General features: G+C 40.7%; 1 protein-coding gene across 11 annotated transcripts in view; it reads right to left on the bottom strand.

Moving 5' to 3' along the window:
* Positions 1–89: 89 nt before the first annotated feature.
* The window catches only part of LOC116459268 (tripartite motif-containing protein 43-like), a 42,213-nt gene continuing 24,741 nt past the window's right edge, over positions 90–17,561 (bottom strand). For 4 of the 11 annotated variants that reach the window (XR_009210989.1, XR_004245501.2, XR_009210992.1 and 1 more), the window contains 2 exons: positions 4,489–4,885; positions 3,682–3,890 (listed from right to left, as the gene is read on the bottom strand). Coding sequence is in view for 3 of the 11 variants with exons in the window: in XM_032139609.2 (XP_031995500.1) it covers positions 3,699–3,890; positions 4,489–4,752 (456 nt within the window). In the remaining 8 variants the exon portion in view is untranslated. Of the gene's footprint in view, positions 354–3,681; positions 3,902–4,488; positions 4,886–12,742; positions 12,819–17,561 lie in introns of those variants that run through there. The other 7 variants (XR_009210994.1, XR_009210995.1, XM_032139609.2 and 4 more) reach the window with 4 other exon arrangements.

The raw sequence follows: 17,561 nt of genomic DNA, 5'->3' as shown, positions 1-17,561 counted from the left end.
AATAAATAGCTGAACACGGTGGCCCATGTTTAATCCATAAACCTATGGATTATGTTTAAAACAATTTTAAAAAAGAAATAGAGCCGTTTTTAAAACTCAGAAAGCGAGATCATTTCATCTAAAAATAATCGAAGTTTGCAGGTAAATTAAAGTTCCCAAATTTTGTTCTGGTTTGTAACCTAATAGTAGCTCCTATTCTGGAAATTGTGTACTTACCTCGGAAATATATCTATGTTCTCGCCGAAGCTTGCTGTCTAATCAGATGAATTCAGCTCAGGGATGAGAGTCTCACAGTGCAGTGCTGGTAGCTTTCGGAAGTCCCCAAAGCCAGTTGCAAAGCTACTCTGTGGGCTCTGGAGAAGAATGAGCTTGGCTCCTGAAGTGTCCGTTTATAAATCTCTGAAGACCACACCCCTTTCTACCAATTGATTGCATTTCATAGGGCGTAGGTGGGTGTTAACATAGATGATTAAGTTTCTTCAGAACAGAAGTTTTATGTTTATTTATTTATTTATTTATTTTTTGAAAGGAGTCTGCCTCTGTCGCTGGCTAGTTTTTTTCTTGCATTTTTAGTAGAGAGGGGGTTTGATATAATTGATATAATAGGAATTGCAAATAGAGAAGCCCCCACAAGCTAATCAAATTAATTCTAGTTTATTGGATAAATGGCATGATATGTATTCTAGTTCAAATCTGAAGGTTGGTATAAACCTTTTCAGACACTGGAGATGAGACATTTCACCAAGATTGGGTGTGAGAAGAGGAAAGAAATAGAATAGTATAGAAAATAGTATATAGAGTAAAAACATAGTAAAAGGAAAGAAATAGAATAGTATATAAAATAGTATATAGAGTAAAAATATAGTAAAAGGAAAAATCAATCTGCATAATATGGTGTATGGCTAAATGTTTTTTAACATTTAGGCAAATCAGACATGGAAAAATCCTAAAAGGGAGATTAATAGAGGAAATAATTGACTCAGTAAGAACTGTGAAGAACTGTCTCAAGAAGGGAAACTAGAAGTCTTTATATAGGTTTTGATTTAAAGAGAGAGAGAGAATAGGAACATTGAAAAAGATGGACAGAAAGAAATAACAAATATTCAAGACTCCTTGCAAGAGTGAGGCAGAAAGTTTATAAATTGCTTGATTACACCCAGCATATAATTATCTGAAGTTTTCTGTTGAGAGTGAGAAGATGTAATCCTTTTAACCAAATGTCTCCACAGGACTATGTGTCATTAATGAGGTGATAATCAATATTCAATATCAAAAGATGCATCTATTTCTCGATGAGGAGAAGCAACTGCATCTGCAGGCACCAGACAGAGAAGCAAAAGAGCTTTTCCAGCAATTACAAGACAGTCAAGTGAGAATGACCCAACATTTAGAAAGGATGAAACACATGTACAGAGAGCTGTGGGAGTCGTGCCACATGCCTGACGCGGAGCTGCTCCAGATGAGGAGGGAGGGTCCATCCTCAGAGACAGGAAGCCTTTGCTGGACAATGCTGCCAGCACATGCAGTTGTCACCTGCATATGTCACTGCTCTCAGCTTAGTGACACGTGCTGTCTGACTCCCACATTACATTTGTCCAGTTTTTCAGAAAAAAGCTACAAAAGAAGCTTATTAGAGGGGAATATTTCCTGTGGTCAGTGTTTGATAAAGGGGAGTATAAAATTACATCCACTCAAAAATTCCAAAAAAGCTTGCTTGTTCATGGTTAGGATAAGAATTACGTTTCATCTATGTTATTTCTATTTGGAAAAGTTCCTCCCTCTTAGAAGCAGGAGATACATATATGATATATATGTTATATATATATATGGTACATATATATGTATACACACATATACATATATATGTACCCCCACACACACATATCTATGGTGTTGAATAAATAATACCATCTAAGCCAGGAGTGTGCAATCTTTTGGCTTCCCTGGGCCTTATTAGAAAAAGAATTGTCTTGGTCCACACATGAAATACACTAAGATTAACTATAGCTGATGAGCTTTAATAAAATGGCAAAAAAAAAAAAAAAAAATCTCATCACGTTTCAAGAAAGGTTAGGAATTTGTGTTGGACCACATTCAAAGCCGTCCTTGGCTGTATGTGGCCCACGGACCGTGGGTAGGACAAGCTTGTTCTAGGGTATGAACTTCAAACACTACAAAAATTTTTTAGGCATATTATTGGTTCTTTCCTGGAGCAGCTCCATCTCTAGTTTATGGCACATTTTTATCAGCTCCTTATAGATTTTTCTTAGGTGTTTTTTTTTTTTTTCTGATCCATTTTGTCTTTTTGCCTTTCTTAAGTTGCTGTAAAATCTTTCTGTCATCCTCTGTAAGTTTCTCTAAATGTTTTACTTCTCATGGGGAACTGAACGCAGCTTCCTCTACTCAGCTCTGGTCGTCTCTGCCCGTATCTACACCTAGCACTGCAGGGACCTGGATTTCCTAGATGACATATTTACTCTGAATTCATCCTCCTCCACTTATACCTCTTCCATTCACTTTGACTCATTTTCTTTTCTTTATCTCTTTCATTTTTTTTTTTTTTTTTTTTTTGAGATGGAGTCTCGCTCTGTCGCCCGGGCTGGAGTGCAGTGGCACCGGCTCACTGCAAGCTCCGCCTCCCGGGTTCACGCCATTCTCCTGCCTCAGCCTCTCCGAGTACCTGGGACTACAGGCGCCCCACCACCACGCCCGGCTAATTTTTTTTTGTATTTTTAGTAGAGACAGGGTTTCATCGTGGTCTCGATCTCCTGACCTCGTGATGCGCCCGCCTCGGCCTCCCAAAGTGCTGGGATTACAAGCGTGAGCCACCGCGCCCGGCCTCATCTTTTCTTTATAATAAAGATCAGGGTCTCACTATGTTGATGGCCAGGCTGGTTTTAAACTCCTGGTCTCAAGTGGTCCTCCCAAATTATTGGGATTACAGACATGAACCACGGAGCCTAGCCTGACTCATGTATTCTACCAATAAGCTAAGTACATAAGCTCGTGTCTTCCCACTTGACAGAACCATGAAATAAATCATTCTTGTCTTCCTTTCATTTATTTGTATTGTTTCCTAATAATACTGTAAGCCAAATTCATTCTTTCCTCAAACAACTTTCATTCATTATGTGACTTCTGTAAACACCTGAAGAAAGGTTATTATTGATCATTTCTTCAATATATATCCATTGATACCTGAAAGCCTACATGAGAGCCGTTGGAATTTATGGTTGATTCACAAATAATTTTTTGCAGTATTACGATCTCTGTGTTTTTAAATTAGTTTTTAGTACCAGGTCTTCCTACTCCATAGCCTGACCACTCTCTCTGAGCAGTAATCAATGCTGCATTGTACCCTCAGGATTGGAAGCCATGAGAAAAATCTTCCTCAAATCCTAACCAAGATGATTTCCATTCAAGTGATAAGTGGATACATTTCTTTTTTTTTTTTTTTTTTTTGAAACGGAGTATCGCTCTGTCGCCCAGGCTGGAGTGCACTTGCGCGATCTCGGCTCACTGCAAGCTCTGCCTCCTGGGTTCACGCCATTCTCCTGCCTCAGCCTCTCCGAGTAGCTGGGACTACAGGCGCCCGCCACCACGCCCGGCTAATTTTTTTTAGTGGAGACGGGGTTTCACCGTGGTCTCCATCTCCTGACCTCGTGATCCACCCCCCTCGGCCTCCCAAAGTGCTGGGATTACAAGCGTGAGCCACCGCGCCCAGCCCGATAAGTGGATACATTTCTAGCATGTCTGTCTGAGGCTAAATCTGAGGGAAAAGGCCTAATACTTAAAATCCACTGGTTGGTTTTCCTGCTTTCCTCATTTAAATTTCTTTGGTTTTCTTGAATTTTTGCCCACAAACATCTCATTTGCTTCATAATCTTCTCCTGTAAAAGAACTATGAATGTGAACATCAGAGAAGCAAATCGTTTTAGGTTTCAGACTCCCAATGATAAAGAAATCAAGGGATGAGATATGAGAGAGATTTGGGAAGATCTCAGACTGTAGAACCACAACATGTAATGAAGCAAGTTTAATAGGAAAATCATAGGCAGGGCTAATTTACAGATAATGTGGCATCTTGCAGCAGAATTGGAATCTACTGCACCATGCCTTGCTAATTCTAGCGTGTTTTATTCTATTATTTCCAGTGTTGGTAAATAGGTTTCTTATAGAAAAGACTTTTTAACTTGTAGTTTGGATAGCCAGAAACTCTTCTGATACTGATCTCTTTACGGTGCCTTGAACATTACATTAAGTAGTCAAATTATTACAATGATTACTAACTTTATCACTCCCTCAGTGAAATGTAAGCTCCAGGAAGGAAAGTATACTCAGATTATATTTATTATTTTATCATTGATACCTAGGCACCACATGACATCCAGTACAGAACAGATTAATCATCATGCTCTTCATCTTCCCCTAATCTCTTTACCTGTGCCATCCTCCAGCTTTCAAAGTGCTCTCAGAGCCATCACTTACCCAGTGCTCCTTAGCTGCCCCGCACAGTGTCTGTGAGCCCCATGCTCCTGAGAGTTCCAGCACAGCAAATGAATCAGGCTCTTTTTCCACCTCTTCAAACATCTTCTTTGTCTCTCTGTGGATCCCACACATTTGTTCATTAGGGCTCAGGAATTGCCAGAGACTGGCTTTTCTGGCAATGGACACTAGATTCTTCAGAAGAATATTGGTTTTGAAGTCCTCTTGCTGTGACAGTTCCCGGCAGGTAGGAATTTTGGCTTCTTCCTAGGAAAGGCAGAGACAGGGCCTACAGAAGCTGGGGCTGCTGCCTGTGGCAATGGGGTCTACACATTAGTTCAGACAGAAGAGGCAGATGGGTTCTTTCTGGAAGGCTTGTGTGATGTCTGAGACCATTTTCCTGAAGGAAGGAAATTAGGAAAGGTATTATTCAAACTTATTAATCTTATGCCCTGGAGAAACAAAGACTAAAGCAAAATTTGACTCAGGTTGTGATTCAATGATAAACTTCTGTCTAGAGTAGAATAGGCTTTATTTTGCATAAGACAAAAATAGAACCTGAGGCCCAAAGAGAGCTCTCAGATCTGTAGGTAAAATTGTCAGATGCATGCATAACACAGGGCACTACATCCTACCCTTTTCTTTTGCATAGAAAAATGAACCTCAGAGAAGCCAGATATGGTGGCTTACACCTGTAATCCCAGCACTTTGGGATGCCAAGTCCGGTAGATCAGGTTGGAGACCAGCCTGGCCAATATGGGGAAACCCCATCTCTACTAAAAATACAAAAATCAGCCAGGAGTAGTGGCACATGCTTGTAATCCCAGTCACTCAGGGGACTGGGCAGAAGAATTGCTTGAACCCTGAGGTTGCAGTCAGCTGAAATTGAGCCACTGCTCTTCAGCCTGGGCAATAAAACAATACCTGTCACAAAAAAGAAAGAAAAAGAAGGAAGGAAGGAAGGAAGGAAGGAGTAAAGAAAAGAAAAGAAAGAAAAGAAGAAAAGAAACCTCAATTTTGTTGAGTTTTGACTTTACTCCAAAAAGCTTGAGGTTTAAGAGTATGAAATTAGGACCAATTTATACCATTAGACAATGCGTCCTGAATACTCTGAAAACCATTCTTAATGCTCATTGTGATTGGTTTAGGAAAGATTGATTTAGTACAAAAGAAAAAAAGTGATTGGTTTAGGAAACGGTATTTCACTGAGATTTTACTCTCATTATTTCATTTTGATGTCATAATTTTCTCCTTTAAAGTATTTCAAAAAATCTCAATCACAAGCCAGCACTGCAAAATAATTTCTAAATAATAAGCAATATTTATTTATTGAACATTGTGAAATTTGATCAGATTTCACCCAAAAATGCTAAAGAGGCATTTAGTATACTCTAAAACACAATATTACCCTCAAATTATTCAACATATTACCTAAGTTGTATATTATAGAATATTTTGTCTTGTGCATATATTTATGTGCCACCTTTAGAATTGAAGGTAATACATTTATGCACAACATATGGAATAAAATATTCTCAATAAAATTTAGGATATACAACAAGTATAAAATTGCAAGATATCTGAAAACTATTTTCTGAGTTCTTAGAATACATAGGAACAACTAATGAATACATAAATGATACAAGTAAAATTAATCTTCACTGTAGTTCACAAGTATGTAGGAAGACAGGATAACAAAATAAGAGTAAAAACATTTTTACTAATTAAGCAAATGACATCATTTCATAGAAACAAGCTCAGTTTGTTGAAAAATTAAACGTAGGGCAGTCTGTTTTGGATTGGAAAAGTAGCAGGAACTCCTCCTCTGTTAGCTGTGTTCTCACCCTAGAAATATACTTATGGTCTCACTGATACTTGCTGTAGAAGTAATAATATAAAGTCTGATCAGGGATCAGGGCCTCTCCATACAGTGGTAGTAGCTTTCAGACAATTTCACAGCCAGTTCCAAAGCCACTCTGTGTATCCCAGAGAAGAATGAGCTTGGCTCCTTGTACCTCTTTATATTGAATCTCTGAAAAATCACACTCATTTTGAGAAGGCTGTACATTTCTTGGAGTTTGGGATAGCCATTAGGGTTCTTGATTAGATTTCACCAGAAGAGGGGAAATGATTGATTCAACACCTTGCCTAATCTCCATAAACACCCTTTAAACTTTCCCTCATCAAGAACCACTGAGTTTACAACAAATGAACCCTCAAATACGAAATTTGTAGATAATTTTTGGAGTACTTTAATATTTTACTCATCAAAAGATGGGAAAGAGGATACCATCAATTTATGATTTTAATAAATGTCTTCAAAAGTCTGGAATATTTTTTCTCCTTTTTCTTTTTTTTATCTTATGTTTTTGGAAATGTTTTGCCTGAAGTTGGCTTTAATTCTTTTTTTTTTTTTTTTTTTTGAGACAGAGTCTTGCTCTGTCACCCAGGCTGGAGTGCAGTGGCACAATCTCAGCTCACTGCAAGCTCCGCCTCCCAGGTTCACGCCATTCTCCTGCCTCAGCCTCTCTGAGTAGCTGGGACTACAGGCGCCCGCCACCACGCCTGGCTAATTTTTTGTATTTTTAGTAGACACGGAGTTTCACCGTGGTCTCGATCTCCTGACCTCGTGATGCTCCCGCCTCGGCCTCCCAAAGTGCTGGGATTACAAGCGTGAGCCACTGCGCCCAGCCAGTTGGCTTTAATTTTAATAGTCACTGAACTGGACTGGAAATGCACTTTGCTGTTGCTTTTAAGACTTGATCTCAGGTTTTAATGTATTAATGTATTACTGTCAATGCATATATATATATATATATATATTCTGGCTCTGTAGCCCAGGCTGGAGTGTGGTGGTGGAATCACAGCTCACTGCAGCCTTAAACTGCTAGGCTTAAGTGATCGTTTTGCCTCATTTTCTCAAAGAGCTGAAATTACAGACATGAGCCACTGCACCCAGCATATTAATTTATGTTTTTAATAAAAGCATAAGAATTATCTTTATTATAAATTAAGAAATAGAATATCTTTAAGACAATATTTTTAAGGAAATATAATATCTTTAAGGAAAAATGAAATCTCCAGTAGCTGTAGACTCCTATGAAAACCACCGTTACCAATAGCAATTTTGTGTATGTCTGTATAACACATACATATGTAAATATATAAAATATATACATGACTTTTTTCACATTTTCCAGTCATTGAAGAATAAAAATTATAATTTATATATATATATATATATATATATATTTTTTTTTTTTGCGACCCAGGCGGGACTGCGGTGGCGCCATCTCGGCTCACTGCAAGCTCCGCCTCCCGGGTTCACGTCATTCTCCTGCCTCAGCCTCCCGAGTAGCTGGGACTACAGGCGCCCGCCACGGCGCCCGGCTAATTTTTTGTATTTTTAGTAGAGACGGGGTTTCACTGTGTTAGCCAGGATGGTCTCGATCTCCTGACCTCGTGATCTGCCCCCCTCGGCCTCCCAAAGTGCTGGGATTACAGGCGTAAGCCACCGCGCCCGGCCAAAATTATAATTTATATTAATAAAAAGTGAAATAAGTAAAATTTGCTGTTCAGTGAAAACTTTGCTTAGCAGCTTAAATGAAGCTGCAGAAAATGTGAATTGGATAATAGATGTAAAAAACTGTCATGAGGGCTTCACAGACAGACAAATAGAGGTAAACTAGGAGAGTAACAGTGACATATGGAGGATGAGGGTATCACGTATGTCCTTTATAAACAGCATAATGTATGATTGACTGTAGCACAAAGTGGAGCTAAGTGGAGAAGATGAGGAGAGTACATATTCAAGGATATAATGTTTGATAATTTTTTCAGAGTAAACAAATACATCATTGAATTCAGGAAGCCAAACAATCCCCATTTTGGATGTGTAAAACATAAATTTACTTTGTTTTGAGTGTGCAAAACAATATATTTTGGCTGATTTTTAGTATTTCTCTGTCTTTGGTGGGTGATTCATTATGATATTTTAAGTTTGAAACCACCACCAAAGATGAAGAATCTCTTAAAAGCAGCCAAAATAAACTGTTTCATTGTGAGGGAACACTTCATAGAATGCCAACAGACTGCTCCACAATCATAAATCATAAATGTAAGTATAAGACAGTGGACTAATATTTGTAAAGTGTCAAAAATGCAACTGCCAGTGTGGAGATGAATGTTAATTGGAAATATCTTTTATATAAGAGGATACATGACACTCTTGTCATGTACGTATAATAAAAAAAGGGGCTTTATACCCTACTAAGGGCTTCTAGAACAGTACGCATAAGATCTACTTGAAAGATAATTCCAACACCTCTGCCACATTGAATCTGGCTTTATTTATTGCTTAGTCTCTTAACAGTGTTTCCTTTATGCATCTTTTCTGTTTCTATACATGTCTGGTAAGTTTTACTCAAAAAGTGAACTATGTAGAGTAGACTAATATAGAAAGCAAAACCCACCTGTGTTCCCTTTTACTAGGCTGTATGTGTGTGTTTTGGGGGAGGAGGTTGAATCAATCTAGTCAGGAGTTGATTTGGTTTTGGGACTTTTTCCTCTTAGAGTTATTTCCAGGGAACCATAAGTTTCATGCTCATCTGGCATTACTTTCTGTTTCAGGTTGGACTGGTTCAGCAGTATTTCTCAATATCTGCTGTATCCTCACATTTAAGTTTCCTTCCAAATTCTGTTCAGTCCCCCAGAAGACATTGCTTTGACCTATTACTCAACACTTGTGAGCCTAGTTGGGGGTGGGGATGGAGAAGGATTCTGTGTCATTCTGATGAAGCTCAGTCATAGGTTGACACTGTTTCTGGGTCTTCATGGTTGGAATTTTTTGTTTTGTTTTGTTTTGATGGAGTCTCGCTCTGATGCCCAGGCTGGAGTGCAGTGGCACGATCTTGGCTTACTGCAAACTCCACCTCCTGGATTCACGCCATTGGCTCCTGCCTCAGCCTCCCGAGTTAGCTGGAACTACAGGCACCAGCCACCATGCCCAGTTAATTTTTTTTTAATATATTTTTAGTAGAGACGAAAGCCAAGATGGTCTCGATCTCCAGACCTGGTGATCCGCCTGCCTCAGCCTCCCAAAATGCTGGGATTACAGGCATCAGCCACCGCGCCTGGCTGGAACCTTCTTAATGATCCTGTCCCACCTTCACATGTAGGTCTAAATACTCCATATATTTTTTTTCCTCTTTTTTCTTTTCCCATTTCCAAAGTTCAATTAGTTTTACCAATGTCCCAAGGGCAATGACATTCCTTGTCTTTTCCTTTGTAGTTTAAGATTTTGTTACACAGGAGAGATGAGGAGGTAAATACAGGTCTTTAAATGTAATATTCTGTGAATCTCTTCACAGACTGTTAAAAAAAAATATATGTGGCACATATACACCATGGAATACTATGCAGCCATAAAAAGAATGAGTTCATGATTTTTTGCAGGGATGTGGATAAAGCTGGAAGCCTTCATTCTCAGCAAACTAACACAAGAACAGAAAATCAAACACTGCATGTTCTCATTCACAAGTGAGAATTGAAAAATGAGAACACCTGGACACAGGTAGGGGAATATCACACACCGGGGCCTGTCGGGGGGTGGGGAGCCAGGGGAGGGATAGCATTAGGATAAATACCTAATGTAGATGACGGATTGAGGGCTGAAGCAAACCACCATGGCACATGTATACCTATGTAAAAAACCTGCACATTCTGCACATGTACCCCAGAACTTAAAGTATAATAACAAAAAAGCATGGTTTATGTCTTAATGTTGATTGATATTAACTTATCATAAAAGAAATTATATATATACACATTTGAAAAATTAGGCATAAAATTGAATTTATCTATTTCAAACTTCTTTTCTTACACGTTAAAATATTAAAAAATACATATATAATCCTCTTCTTCATGAAAAAAACTCATAATTTCTCTCCTTCATTGCAATTCTTCCTGTATCTTATCCTGGTTATTTTTAAGTTTCCTAACCATTACCTCCCTAAAATATTATTCAACATTCTAACTTCTAATACTAATTAATGGAGTTTGCAATTTATATAAATAAAACACTGTAATATAACATTTGTGTGTTTCAATTCTTTTTCTTAAACTTCTTTCTTAAACTTGAGATTCATTAATTTGTTGCATTTCGGTGTTATTCTCTATGTTTTATAGAATTATTTTGTATGATGAGATCACAATTTATTTAGCAATTCTACTGTTGATGAATATTTATTTTGTCTCCCATTTGGAGCTACTAGGAAAACTGATGCAAAGATCGACACCTTAGGTGACCTTAGGTTGATCCTGCACCTTAGAATCATCTGGGGAATTTTACAAAATCGTGTTGCCTGGGCCCTACTCATGAGCATTAAATCAGAAGAGCTGCAAATGGGGCCCAGGCCTCAGTGTTTTTTTTTGTTGTTGTTGTTGTTTGTTTTTGTTTTTGTTTTTGAGACAGTCTCGCTCTGTTGCCCAGGCTGGAGTGCAGTGGCATGATCTTGGCTCACTGCAAGCTCTGCCTGCCGGATTGACGCCATTCTCCTGCCTCAGCCTCCCGAGTAGCTGGAACTACAGGCGCCCGCCACCACACCCGGCTAATTTTTTGTATTTTTAGTAGAGATGGAGTTTCACCGTGTTAGCCAGGATGGTCTCGATCTCCTGATCTCGTGATCCAACCACCTCGGCCTCCCAAAGTGCTGGGATTACAGGCATGAGCCACTGCACCTGGCCAGGCCTCAGTGTTTTGTCCAACCTTTTCAAGTGATTCTAGGGCACCACCAGAGTGGAGAACTGCTATGTGTCAGGCATCCTCAGCCTCAGCTAAGGGTGGTCAGTGAGGGGCTGACTGTTAAGGCAAGGGCTCCAGAGGGTCTGGGGTGAGGTTCTGAGACAGTGGACTTTGGTGTATGGGGAAGATCATCACAATTATGGGCTGCAAAGGGAGAAGGAGAAGAAAGCAGATTGCAGAGCCCTGGGTATGGATGAGAAAGAGCTGGCTTAGTCTGGACTTACTTGGCTACACGATTGTATTTATGACAATGGAGGGAAGACAGCTGCAGAAAGGGCAGAGATTGGAAGGGAGTCAGAGAGAGGCCCGCAGAGGCAGACTGGTGGCTCTGGGGCAGGTTTGGAGGCTGCTGATGGCACCTCACAGACCTACCCTGTCGTAACGCTTCCCACCCTAGCCTGTCTCCTAGAGGCCTCTTCTCTCATCAGAAGTCTCCAGTCAACGCAGTTGCATACAAACTCAAGGCTGGATGCTAGGCTCGTGTCTTCTTGGCAGCTGGCCTTATACGGGCACACCCTCACAGGCACCAGGCTCTGTGTGGATAAATCTTCAGTGCTGTTACGGTTGCACGCGACAGCAAACCCAACCCAAAACTGCTTAAGCAAAGAGGAAATGTACAAGCTCAAGTAACAGAAGAGTTTAGGGCGTGGATTTAGGTGTGGCTTGATCTGGAACCAATCACTATGGCCAGGGGAATGCAAGGCTCTGATTGGTTCAGCCTGAGTCACATTCAACCAATGGGAGCAGGGAATGGAGTCAGCACCACTGTCCAAAAAAAGGCCTGAGAGTCAGGACAGAAGAAGAAAATCATCGGTGCTCTTACGTCAAAATTGGGGCAAAGGCATGCTTGTGTGACCCGAACCACGCAATGTTTCCTGTGGTAGTCCCATGATATGTATGAAGAGTGTGGAGCTTAAGATCTTCCTTGTCTGATTAATCAGTTTTGGTAACTGGAGGCTGGGCTTGGTGATTTTGAGGTGCGAAGGCTGTGGCCTCATGTTGGTTGAGGGATGGTGTATTAGTCCATTTGGTGCTGATAAAGACATACCCAAGACTGGGCAATTTACAAAAGAAAGAGGTTTAATTGGACTTAGAGTCCACGTGGCCAGGGAAGGTCTCACAATCATGGTAGAGGGTGAAAGGCACTTCTTACAGGGCAGTGGGCAAGAGAGAATGAGGAAGAAGCAAAAGTAGAAACCCCTGATAAACCCATCAGATCTTGTGAGACTTATTCACTATCACGAGAATATCATGAAAAAGACCGGCCCCAAGATTCAATTACCTCCCCCTGGGTCCCTCCCACAACATGCGGGAATTCTGGGAGATACCGTTCAAGTTGAGATTTGGGTGGGGACGCAGCCAAATCATATCATTCTGCCCCAGGCCCCTCCCAAATTTCATGTCCTCACATTTCAAAACCAATCATGCCTTTCCAACAGTTCTCCAAAGTCTCACCTCATTTCAGCATTAACCCAAAAGTCTACAGTCCAAAGTCTCATCTGAGACAATGCAAGTCCTTCCGCCTATGAGCCTGTAAAGTCAAAAGCAAGTTAGTTACTTCCTGGATACAATGGGGGTACAGGCATTGCGTAAATACAGCCGTTCCAAATGGGAGAAATTGGCCAAAACAATGGGGCTATAGGGCCCATGAAAATCTGAAATCCAGCAGGGCAGTCAAATCTTAAAGTTCCAAAATGATCTCCTTCGACTCCATGTCTCATAACTGGGCCATATTGCTGCAAGAGTTGGATTCCCATGGTCTTGGGCAGCTCCACTGCTGTGGATTTGCAGGGTACAGCCTCCCTCCTGGCTAGTTTCATGGGCTGGCATGGAGTGTCTGAAGCTTTTCCAGGCACACGGTGCAAGCTGTCCATGGATCTACCACACTGGGGTCTGGAGGCTGGTGGCCTTCTTCTCACAGCTCCTCTAGGGAGGGCCCCAGTAGGGACTCTGTGTGGGGGCTCCAACCCCACTTTCCCCTTATGCACTGCCCTAGCAGAGGTTCTCCATGAAGTCCCCACCCATGCAGCAAACTTTTGCCTGGGCATCCAGGCATTTCTATACATCTTCTGAAATCTAGGAGGAGGTTCCCAAATCTCAGTTCTTGATTTCTGTGCACCTACAGGCTAAACACCACGTGGAAGCTGCCAAGACTTGAGGCTTGCACCCTTTAAAGCCATGGCCCCAAGTGCTACGTTGGCCACTTTCAGTCATGGCTGGAGTGGCTGGGACACAGGGCACCAAGTTCCTAAGATGCATACAGCATGGGGACCCTGGGCCTGGCCCCAGCAAACCACTTTTTCCTTCTGGACCTCTGGGCCTGTGATGGGAGGGGCTGTTGTGAAGGTCTCTGACATGGCCTGGAGAAATTTTCCCCATAGTTTTGGGGATTAACATTAAGTTCCTTGCTACTTATGCAAGTTTCTGCAGCTGGCTTGAATTTCTCCCCAGAAAACAGGTTTTTCTTTTTTATTGCATCATCAGGCTGCAAATTTTCCAAACTTTTATGCTCTGCTTCCCTTATAAAACTGAATGCCTTTAATGGGACCCAAATCACCTCTTGAATGCTTTGCTGCTTAGAAATTTCTTCCGCCAAATATCCTAAATCATCTCTTTCAAGTTCAAAGTTCCACATATCTCTAGGGCAGGGGCAAAATGCTGCCAGTCTCTTTGCTTAAGCATAGCAAGAGTCACCTTTGCTCCAGTTCCCAAGTGCCTCACCTCCATCTGAGACCACCTCAGCCTGGATTTGATTGTCCATGTTGTTATCAGCATTTTGGGCAAAGCCATTCAACAAGTCTCTAGGGAGTTCCAAACTTTCCCATATTTTCCTGTCTTCTGAGCTCTCCAAACTATTCCAACCTCTGCCCATTACCCAGTTCCAAAGTTGCTCCACATTTTCAAGTATCTTCTCAGCAATGCCCCACTCTACTGGTACCAGTTTACTGTACTAGTCAGTTTTCATGCTGCTGATAAAGACATACCTGAGACGGGGCAATTTACAAAAGAAAGAGGTTTAACTGGACTTACAATTCCACGTGGCTGGGGAAGGTCTTACAATCATGGGGGAGGGCAAAAGGCACTTCTTACATGGTGGTGGAAAGAGAGAATGAGGAAGAAGCAAAAGTGGAAACCCCTGATAAACCATCAGATCGCATGTGACTTATTCACTATCATGAGAATAGCATGGGAAAGACTGGTCCCCATGATTCACTTACTTCCCACTGGGTCTCTCCCACAACATGTGGGAATTCTGGGAGATACAATTCAAGTTGAGATTTGGGTAGGGACACAGCCAAACCATATCAGATGGGAAGACTTACTTGCCGTAAGTAGCATACTGGACAATGACAGGCTGTCTTGCTTGCTTTCCCCATACTGCCTCCACCCCCAAATAGAGTAATTCCCTGGGGGAAAGAGATGTCCATCCACAGTGACAAAGAGTGGAAAGAGGAAAGATTACTCCCCACCTCCACCTCCATTTTGTGGTTGGGGTGATATGTAGAGACTTTTTTCTTTTAAAATAAACTTCATTTTTTAGGGCAGTTTTAGATTCTCAGCACAATTGAGCAGAAGAGGCAGAGATTTCCCTGCTTCCACCCCACAACTTCCCCATTATCAACATTGCACACCAGAGTGGTACTTTTGTAATAATCCATGCACCTACACTGACACATCATTATCACCCAAACTCTGTAGTTTCCATTAGCATTCACTCTTAATGTACATCCTATGAGTTTGGATGTACACGTATGTACCTTACTGTCTTCATAGTTTTGCCTTTTCCAGAATATGGTATAGTTGAAATCATATACTATGTACTCTTCTAAGACTGTTTTATTTCATTTAATTATAGGCACTTAATTTTGCTTCACATCTTTTCATGGTTTGGTAGTTCATTTCTTTTTAATGCTGAAAAATATTCTGTTTCCTGGATAGACTGGTTTATTTATCCATTCACTCACTGGAGGACCTCTTGGTTGCTTCCAAGTTTTGGCAATTATGAATACAGCTGCTATAAACATTCACGTGTAGGTTTTGGTGTGGTCATAAGTTTCAATCCCTTTAGAGATTGTGCCAGGTAGTACAATTGCAGGATCATATGACAAGAGCATGTTTAGTTTTGTATGAAAATGCCAAACTGGCTTCCAAAGTGGCTGTATCATTTTGCATTCCCACCAACAAGCAATAAGAAGAGCTCTTGTTGCTCTACATACTCACAGATATTTGGTATTGTTTGTATTCTGGATTTTGGCCATTTTAATAAAATGTGTAGTGGTATCTCAATTGTTGTTTTAATTTGAAATTCCCTAATGACATATGAGGTGAGGCATCTTTTCATACGCTTATTTGCCATCTATATATCTTTGGAGAGGTTAAGATCTTTAGCCCATTTTTAAAAAGGATTGTTTACTTTCTTGAGTATATTTTGGATAACAGTTCTTTATCAGAAATGTCTTTTGCAGATATTTGGTCCTGGTCTGTGGCTTGTCTTCTCATTATCCTGATGTAGACAGTTTTTATGTAAGTGGAGCTAGTTCCTTTATATCAGTCGTAAACAGTATATATCTGTTGCTAGGGTCAGAGTAATGGGATGTAATGCATACACAGACTGGATTGGGTGACAGTAAGGTGTTATGCAGAACTTAGGAGAATAGGAAGCAAGTCTCAGTTCAGTATGTTAAAAGACAACCTTTAAACGAATTAAATTTAACAGCGTTTCATTGAGCAAAGAATGAGAGAATCAGCAGTTCCCAAAATAAGAATAGGTTAAGAGTGACTGCAGGGCTGCCACATGGCCGGCTAATACTTGTGGACAGAACAAGGAAAGTGATGGATAGAAAATGGAAGTAAGATACAGAAGCAGCAGGATTGCTTTCAGCTCAGCATTTGCCTTATTTGAACATGATTTGAACAGTTGGCCACCTGTGATTGGCTGAAACTGTGTGATTGATACAAGAGGAAGTTACAATTTGCCCACACATCCAGTTAGGTTATACTTCACTATATTTGAAGAAACCTTTAGGCTGAACTTAAATTATGTAAGGAAGTAGCTTTAACTTAACAATTTCCCCCTTCAGGAAGTTGACCAAAACTTTAGGCATTGACGTCAACAGTTAGGGCCAAGGGGAGTTCCTTATTATGCAGGAATCTCCTATTTTTAAGAGAATAGAAACTGGTCTGTTTGGAGATCTATCTGCTTTCTTAAAGTTTCAGTTTGATTACACGGCACTTAGCATGCATGACTCTACTTTAGTTCGATCTGGTCTGTTGGGGCCTAGTGCAGTAGCTCAGTCCAGGACAATGCCTTTCATAATTTTGTTTAATGAGTACCAGCAACTAGAATCATCAGATTGGAAGGCGATGAGCAGCAGTAGCTGTTGGAGGTAGCTGCATGGTGGCTGTGGGCTGAGTAGAGTCTAAATGAATGCAAGGTCACATAAAGGTTATCACACAGTAAGGGCTCAAGCTGTCATTATTGATGAGTTCCTTTTTGTTGGAATCCCTATGAAATCTTTTGGGCTTGGCCAAATTAGAAATTAAATATCTAGATTTTTCCTGCTAATGTCTACAAATCCAGAACTGTGGTCAGAAGTCCAGAAAACAAATGAACATTGACAGACTTCAAAAGAGTGAAAGAAGGAAAGAAAGAGGAGAGTAAGAAAGGAAGGAAAGGAGAAATGAAAAATAAAGAAAAGAAAAGAAAGAAATGAGAGGAGAAAATCAAGCCAGCAGGGAAGCAAGAAATGAAAGGTTTTATAGCAGGTTTTTCAGATGTAGAAGTGTATGGTTTAAAATCAAAGAAGGTGAGCACAGCAGACCCTTGTCCCCACACCTCCCCTTCTCCCCACACCTCCCCTTCTCCCCTACTCCCTTGGCTTAGCGTCAGCTCCCCACCCACTCTGTGGCCTGGGAAAGGAAAAAAGGCTGGAGGAGAGGGGACTTTGTCCAAGACCCTATAGTTAGCTCAGGGCACTTGTGCCCCTTCTGCTTAAAAGCTCTAAAGAACTAATTTCTTGGATGTAAGACAGTTAGAACCTCAGACACAAACTGGAAGTCATTAACAGTTGAGTAAAGGTAACAGGGAACAGATTTGCAGATTAAGGAAAGAGACCAAGCAGAAAGCAGGTAACTTAATTTCCATAATTTAGACAGTCGTGCAATTTAACAACCAGATAGACAACCTTGAAAGTTTGTCAAGGAGAAATAACTCCCAAGTCATAAGAACTCATAAGGCAAAGAAGAATGGAAAGTACAACAAACTAATTTTCTT

The sequence above is a fragment of the Hylobates moloch genome, unplaced genomic scaffold (assembly GCF_009828535.3).
Source record: "Hylobates moloch isolate HMO894 unplaced genomic scaffold, HMol_V3 SCAFFOLD_19, whole genome shotgun sequence".
Lineage (NCBI taxonomy): Eukaryota > Metazoa > Chordata > Mammalia > Primates > Hylobatidae > Hylobates > Hylobates moloch.
The sequence above is the reverse complement of the archived record's forward strand: the minus strand, read 5'-3'. Positions and strand labels throughout refer to the sequence as shown.